General features: G+C 44.7%; 1 protein-coding gene across 1 annotated transcript in view; it reads left to right on the top strand.

Annotated features, from left to right (window-relative positions):
• The first annotated feature begins 246 nt into the window (after positions 1-246).
• Positions 247-8,372, top strand: part of ANTXRL (ANTXR like) — a 58,149-nt gene continuing 50,023 nt past the window's right edge. The window contains exon 1 of the mRNA XM_005154117.4: positions 247-825. Coding sequence (XP_005154174.2) covers positions 665-825 — 161 coding nt within the window. The 5' untranslated portion in view covers positions 247-664. The remainder of the gene's footprint in view (positions 826-8,372) is intronic.

The following is an 8,372-nucleotide window of genomic DNA, read 5'->3' as shown; positions in this document are numbered from 1 at the left end:
CGTGTAGGCCGCCCCCCCTCGTTCCGCCTCCGGCTGCCCCGTGCCCCGAGGGCCGCTACCGAGCAACGCGCCCGGGCGGAAAGATGCTGCTCTCCTATTCCCGCTGCGGCTGCCAAGCGTCCCGCGAGCAACCGAAGGGGGAAAGGGGGAGGGACGCCCGCCAGGCGCCCGCGGGGGGGGGTGACGGGGCTGGGGCGCAGCGCTCCCTAACTTTGCTCTTCCAGTCGCAGCAGCCTTTCCCACCTCGGTATCCCGGAACAGGAAAGTCCCGGTTCAGCTTGCCCCCATAAGATCCTGTCTCCCTCCCCTCCACTCTCCTCCCTCTGCCCCTTCCTGCCTCTGGCCCTTGCGAGAGGCGCCGCTTCTCTCCGTGCGGGACGGGTCTGAGCCTCAGAGGCGGCTAGGGTATGGGGACGGGGCTCTGGGGATCGTCCGGCTGGCTCAGTCTCCAGCCCTGAGCCAGCAGTCCGCTACCCGGAGAGTACTGCTGCCTTGAGCCCGCAGGGCTGAGCTGAGATCCTGAAGTTAGGGTTTTGGGGGGGGGGTTTTGTTTGTTTTGTTTCTTTTATTTTCTTCCTCTCTGTCCTCGGTGCTTACAAAGAGCCAGTGAGGTTTGCAGCGAGAGAAAGACTGGGGGAGGAGGAAGAATTAAGTAAGGGAAAAGATGGCGAGTTGCAGGAGTAGCGTGGAGAAAGCAGCATTTTTGTGCTGCTTCTTGCTGGTAATGGGGATCCTAACCTCCTGCGCCCGGCCGGAGGAGGAGGAAGAGCAAGAAGAGCAGCGCTCCTGTCACGGTGCCTTTGATCTCTACTTCATCCTGGATAAGTAAGTGACAGTCGCATTTAAAAACGTTTATTTACCCTTCAGTGCCTCCTTGTAGCAGTGGGGATGGTCTTTCCCCAGTCTCCCCGAGTACCTTCCCACACCTCTCCTGATGCCAGATGTGATGTGAAGGGCAGGGTACTTATTTTTGCTCCCCAAAATTTGCATGCTTCTCAAGCAGAGCGTTTAGGGGAGCACTATGCTTTGTCCTATGGATGAAGCCTTGGGTGATATGGTTTAGTGTGAGGTGTCCCTGCCCCTGGCAGGGGGGTTGGAACTAGATGATCTTAAGGTCCTTTCCAACCCTAACTGTTATATGATTCTATGATTCTATATAGACCCAGGAAACTGGGTCACCTTCAGGTTGTAGGTGTGGTGCATGGGCTATGAGCATTGGTTTTGAGGGGATGTTGATTATTGACCCCAGCACTCCTGTAGTTTGGTGCCAAGACTCAAGCTAAGTGATGAGCTGTCGCCTGTGGGATTTGGCAGTGCCAGGGCTGTGCAGACCTACCTAAAGTTAAGGCTGGACTGCTTCTATGTGGTAGTGGTTTTTTTACAGCCTCACTGTAAGGTTTTATAAAGCTTGTTTCTGCTCAGCTTCTTTGGAATTGTCTAAACCTGTGTTTGGGTTACATCTATTAAAATAGGTTGGCAAATACTTAAATACTGTGTTAGCCCAATTTAGGCATGGCCAGAGGGTATGGTTAGGCTCGCATTCATAGGCATGTTATAGCAAGCTGTAGCAAAGTGAGAGGTAAACTGGTTCACCCACAGGTGTTCTTCAGAAGGCACAGATTTCTTTCTCTCCTGGTGCATTGCTCTGCCTTGACAGCCAAGGGTAAAACTCAAGGAGTGTGATGGCTGAATTATCTAATACATCCTGGGTTACCTATAAAATGTGGTATTATGAAAGACTGAAGCCTTTTCTTTGTGATTCCTGCCCACAAGCCAGGTATGAAGTCTGCATTGTGCTGTTTCCTGGTTGGGAGAACTGTTCAGTCCATCGGGCCCGTTGCACAGCTCACACAAGGCAAAAAAGTACCATCACTGTGGAGTCAGTATATTCCTATATTCAGGAAGAAGGGGAAAAAAAGTATCATTAAGTAGTGATTCTGTTCTTAGAGCAAATGGATCTGAAGACCATAGGCATTCTGCCTTTCTAAAAGGCACTAACATGCCATGTGGTCATTGTTTTGTTTTCTTTCACTAAGAACTTGTTCCTGAAGTAACCTTCATGTCTAGGAAGAGCTCTGTGGGGGGTTAGTGTTACTTCACAACTGAACTCTTGCCAGGCTTTTCCAAAGTGACTCGTACTGTTGTTATGCTTACTTCCCATATTGAATTTGCTGCAACAGTAAATGTTGGGTGATTGCAAAGTGGTTCTCTCTGTGACATGATTCTGCAGTGCAGTTTTCCTTGTTTACATTGGCATTGTGTACCCCTGGCAATCACCACACTGTGATCAGAAAGCACTTTACATGGGTGATGGCTGTTATCACTCATTTTGTATTTGGGGAAATCAAGGCAGAGAAGAGAGTAATTTGCTCAGTAGCTGATATGTCAAGCAATAGGAAATTGGTTGTATAAGCGAGTTCATTTTCAGTACTGTGGACATGAAATGGTGTATTTTCTTTTAGCAGGCTAGGGGTCTTGTATATTGGCTCAGGTGCTGTCCACTCTGTACAGTGGTCCATTAGAGGCTTGACCCAAATATGGTTGAAGGAAAAGTCATGCACTTCAGTTCCAGTGGGAAAATTCTCTTTGCCTTCATTTGCAAACTGAATCTTTAAAACCTTTCACAATTATATCAAAGAGTTCCTCTTTGTTTAGAAGTGGTAGTAGAAGTTCCTCAGGCACCTGAGTGGTTTTAGAATCCATCCCTGCTCCTATCAAGTCTGTGGCAATGTGGTGGCAAAGCTGCTTTTGGCCTCAATGAGATCGCATTACTATCCATATGGGTACTATTAGAGCACCAGACCTTAGAAGCTGTGAGTCTCATGCTAGCTGAGAGTGTATTTAGTCCCAGCTGTATTCTGTGACATCTGGCACAGCATTGGGAGCTTTATAGAGGCAGGGAGGATTGACTGAGTGGATAGACACTGGACCTTGAAGCAGTTCATCAGGAAGGAACCAGATAATCCATTAGTGTTGAGAAGAGTCAGGGTATTCCTGGTAGAGAGAAGGCAGGAAGCTAGTCAGAAGCAGCTGGTCAAATTTGAAAATGCAGTGGACATTTTTTTTTTTTAGAATTGGTTCTGTGCTGCCACATATATGGGAAGGATACTGGCTCTAATTTCTAGTGGGAAAATCCCCAGAAAAACCAAGCCCTATACACCACAGAGTATCCCCACATGGCCTGGGTATTGCCTCCCTTCATTGGTGCTTTGCCAGTCAGGAGTTAGATGCATTCAGTCTTAATTAGCTGTCTAACAATGGAATTGAAGCATTGGCTCTGTGAAAACTCCAGGCTTTAATCCTGTGACCCTGGGGTGTGCTCTTCAGCTGAATGGCAGGCCCTGTCTGAAGTCAGCCTGGGTGTGAACCAAAATGACTTTAAATCTGCTTTGCTTTGCTTCCCCATAGAAAGATGTAATCTTACATCAATAGGAGACAAACTGGAAGAAGACAACAAGCCTTTCTCCTTACGCATATAAGCACTGTGTGTTACTGCAATGACTGTACTGGGACATGATTTTTCTTTTACATTCTGCCAGTCAAAATCTTTGGGGATTTAATCCTGCAGGCAACAACCATCAGATGGAAAAGATCATCTGCTGGTGAAGTTATTGATATAATATATATGCTGCCAGTTAGTGAAAGAAACTCACTGATTTCTTAGAGTTTTTCTCAGCTTGAAGTTGACTGCAGCCCTCTGTTAACTCCATAGGATAGACAAGATCAGAGCAGTGGAACTAAGCCTTGGATGCGCAAGAAGCTGGCATGGTGAAAGGGAGAAGCAGCATGTGTGGGAGGGAGACATGCTGCCATCCTCCTTAGGATTGTCTGACTGTCTGCCTGGTCTCTGAGGATGCTTCTCTGGAAGCTAGGAGAACTGGACATTAGCTGGCCGCAAAGGTGGTTGTCTGGAATCTTCAATCTTGTGCTGTTTGTATGTCATAGTTTGAGTTACGAGGCTTGAGCTCGTTGGGAGATGTAGTGGAAGAATTTAATGTACCATACTGGAGCAGCAGAAATTTTTCTGGTTTTAGCAAAGTCATTCCCTCTGCATGAGGTAAGGCAGTATACAGTGCAGCTGGCATATCCACCTCCTCTATGGCATGCGGTAAGATCAAGCCACATGGGGTACCTAAGATCTCAAAGATCTTACCTTTAAACAAACATAGCTCTGAAGCCCAGCATAATGGATAGTTCTGTATTTCTCACTTGCTTTGGTTGTTTAATTTGCCTTGGTTACCCAAGCCATGAAGGAATTGTTTTAGTCCCATCCCAAACTGCCGGAGGACAGGTCCTTTTAGGGATTTGAGTGCTTGACTATCAGGTCTTATAGTGACATCCTTGTGCTTGAGTATGTAAATAACTCCCTTTCATGTCTGCCTTGCTGTTGACATCTGGCTGTTGTTTGTAATCATATTGAAATGCACTTGCACAGCAGAAAGGATGAGTGACCTCTAGTGTTTTCTAATTATAACAGTGCCTGGTAGCATCATTATGATTGTTTGTTAGTGCAACAAATAGAAACCCTTTTAAAGTAAGGACTTACAACTGCCATAAATATCTGCTGCTGGCAATGCTTGACATGACAGATCCGAGCTGCAGAGCTGTCTGTATTTTGTATTTACCCAATATGAAGAAATGTCTTTGATTATTGTTTTCACTTTAGGACAGGATGGAAAATTGGGGTGGGGGAAGAATGCGAGATAGAGGGAAGTATTTTCTCATTTTCCTGCTGGGATGTTTGCTAAGTAATTGTTTTTATTTTGAGGAAAAATGATCTGCACAGCCTTGGGAAAATGTTTTCTTTTTCCACAGCAGACACCATAGAAGCACAAATGTCTTGAGTAAGGCCCTGGCTGGTTTTCTTTTAGAGCAGTGATTATAATTTTTTTTTTGAGGGAGATGCTGGCCTAGCTATTATTTATCCACTCCTCATCTTCTCCCTGAACTTCTGGGTAGTACCTCTTCATGGTATTCCCATCTCTTAGGCCCACAACAATATTGCCTTTCACATCAATTTTGCTTTGTCTCCTGTGCTCCCAAGAGCATCCCTGTCAACAGCAACTTTGGTAAAGACATCAGTAAAATATGGCCAGCCTCTCACTTGTAATCCATTTACCAGCTTCCTCTCTTTAAACTTGGTAAGCCTTGCTCCAGAGGTGAATGTTACTGGTTGGGAGCTGGTGGGGAAGAGTACAGCCTCTGATTATATGGGAAATTAGCTCCTGTGTCTCAACTGCTTCCTGGTTTTGAGTTTTGGGTCTGTGTCAGCCTACCCAATTTCCCTTTGAAAAGCTAGTTTTGTAGAGGAGGGAAGGAAACAAGTTGATGCTTCCTAAGTCACTGCAGGCAAGCCAAAAAAGCTACTGGAACAAAAGGCATTTCAGGAGCTGCTATTCTGGGCCAGCTTTTATCATTTTAAACCAACTATAATAAGTTGTTGATCTCCACCTTGGGTATGTTTTTTCTTTTTCACAATATGCCATATTTAAAGCAAAGAAAGAGAGTTTGGTAAACACATTTTGTGTCCCTCCGTATCCCTATTTCCTTGCCAATGATTTGAATGAATTTAGCACTCATGAATTACAAGTACTAGTGAGGGCAAGTATTTTTTGCCTTAGGCTCTCACTCTGCTTCTTTTCCAGCACTTGTGTAATCCCAGCCCAAGAATGTTAGTATGGAGCTGGACCTGTGGGAACTTCTGCAGCTTCTCTCTCTGTGCTGCCTTGGTCTGATGCCATTCTTGTGTGCTGGCTTTACACAGCACGTGAGGTGGGGAAGAGTGTGGCTAAGACCATTGTTGTGGTCGGAAATCAGACTGCTGGCAAAGATAGGTGCCTGAAGACATACGCTGTAATCTAACTTACTTGCATTTGAAAATCTGTGTTGACTGACTAAAACCACTGCTGAACTCCTTTTTTTTCATAAGAATATCTACCTACTGCAGGCAGACTTCAGTTCATTGTAAAATACAGGACTTGATGCAAGTCAGCTGCCTATTGAGATTGAGAGGAGTTGCTTTCTGAACAAAAATATCAGTTTTGTTCCTTAGATGGAGTTGATTCCTATGCATGTATATTTAAAAATGGTTACGTGTATCTGTCTTCCATCTTTTCTGACTTTCTTCCCCCCTTTTATAATGCAACCACATAATCTACATGACACTTCTCATACTCCCCAGCTGCCCCTAAGCAATATTCTTTATTGTTTTCAAAGCATAATCTGCTGATATTTTGCCTTTGCATCTTTCTTTGTTGTGGTTAAATCTCAGACAGTGCTGTGATTTTCTTACAACAGGTATAATTGCTTGGAATGTTCCAAAGCAAATTTTTGTTCAGCTTCAGACATACCTATGTTATTGGAACCAGGTTTTATTTGTTTGCATTTTGTCTGATATTATTCTGCCAGCTTTGTCTTTTGGCAGAAAAAAAAATATTCAGGAAAACCAATTCTCTTCTCTTCTGCCCCAAGAAAAAAATTCTTTACAAAACACAAGGCAAAATTAATGGGCAGTGGTTATTTGACATAAACCATGTACAGTTAACAGGAAGAAAAAGCCATGGCAGCTTGTCATTTGCCGTCTATTTATGCATGTAACTAAATCTGATTTATTTGGGGCTTGAGCCAAGGAAGTAAACCGTAAGATTCCCAGTGACCCAGGATTTTTGTTTGTGTGCACTCAGTGATTGAGAATTTTATTACTTTTGTCTGAGCTTGCAGGCCAAACGCTGGTGTGAGTTTGTATGAGACATAGTAGGACGGAACCTTTTAATTTCAAATGCGAAGAATATTAATTGACTCCTGGGAGTTTTTCAGGGCTCAAGAGTTGTATTTCCCTGCTCCTGGTTATCATTTGCACTTTGTTAAGAGTGCTGCAGAGTGACTAGGATTGAAGTTTGCTCACTTTGTGCTGAAGAGGATGGGGATGCTGAGAGTGTTCCTTGATGCTCCTCAGAGCAGCTCTGGAGCCTTAAAGGAATATCTGAAGTGGATACATGCAGTCTAATCGTGGTTTCTGGATTTCACTTTGTGCTCTTTTGTTAGCTTGGGATGTAGTAAGAGCTATAGCAGCAGGTGGACATGACTTTTGGATTAGATGGATTACATTGGAGCAAAAAGCAGTGTTTGAGGCATGACTTAGAGAAGTCTGTAATGTTTCTGCAGATTTTGTCAGTAATCTTACTAGAGAAAAGCCATGTATAAAATTAATGGTTTTGTTCTCGAGACCCTCTGTGTTCAAATACTTTGAGTCCTGTGCTCAGGATGTTGGTCTAGGACTAAAATCCATTTACAAATTACTCCTCTCCAACTTCCCTCCCCATTCCAGCCTTTGTCTTGTCAATTAGTGTTACAAGTATTCTGAAGGAAGGACTGTCTCAGAATAGCTGTCTCCACCAGTGTTTCTAATTGCCTCTGGAGCACATAATAAAAGCTAGTCTGTCCTTGCCTAGATGAATCACCCAGTCAAGGTCCCTTATATGCTTGCAAGATGCATTGTTTGGGAGAGGAGGACTGTTGTCACTTTGAATGCTGTGCTGGTTCAGAAGGGAGCAGAGGGGTGGATGAACATGCGCGTGTACATGTCTGAAACCACAACAAACTAGGTGCCTCAGGGTTTGCTTTTATTGCAGAGCTGTTATTGTCCATGTGCAAGAATTCTGTTGTCTACAGCATGGTTGTGGCCATAAAGAGTCCTCCAAATAACAACAACAAAGTGCCAGATTGCTGAGCAATGGGCCTTATACAGGATCACCATTAGCTTTAAGGGACAGAGACTTATAGGGACCTGCAAACTTAATGAGTATTGTCCTCTCCTGACACCAAACTCAAACTGAACCTGGCATCATTAATAATGAGTCTGCTCTGGGGTTCCTGGAATTGCTGCCTTCAGCTAATCTGTAGCAGAGGCAAATGTTCATGTGCAAGGAATAGGACAAGGAGCAGCCCTGTATCTTCATGGAGTTTCTCACTTTCAGCAGGGAGGGAAGGCAGTGGGTCCTGCTGCCTTTCCTCTGTGTACATGAAATAATAAAATATATTCACTGTTTGGGTAACGGGGTTTTAAGTTTCACTGCTAAGGTGCAGGACTGATGTATGTTGCACTACATGGGCTTCTCCCGGTGAGTTAAGCTGTAACTGTGAATCACAGATGCCATAGGACAGACACCTTACAACTGACTTTCCTATCTTTTGCCTGCTGAAGTAACTGGGCTGAGAGTAGCACCCCATTTTGCTGCTTGATTTCTCAGGGCTGCAGCTTCCACTGCCTCTGGGAGCCTGTAAGTGGAGGTTTCCAACCCATCTCCTGCTTTGTTGTCTTCACAAGCAGCAGTGAGGTACCTCAGATCGGGGTAGGCATGACTCTAACATGC

This window comes from Melopsittacus undulatus, chromosome 4, assembly GCF_012275295.1.
Source record: "Melopsittacus undulatus isolate bMelUnd1 chromosome 4, bMelUnd1.mat.Z, whole genome shotgun sequence".
NCBI lineage: Eukaryota > Metazoa > Chordata > Aves > Psittaciformes > Psittaculidae > Melopsittacus > Melopsittacus undulatus.
The sequence above is the reverse complement of the archived record's forward strand: the minus strand, read 5'-3'. Positions and strand labels throughout refer to the sequence as shown.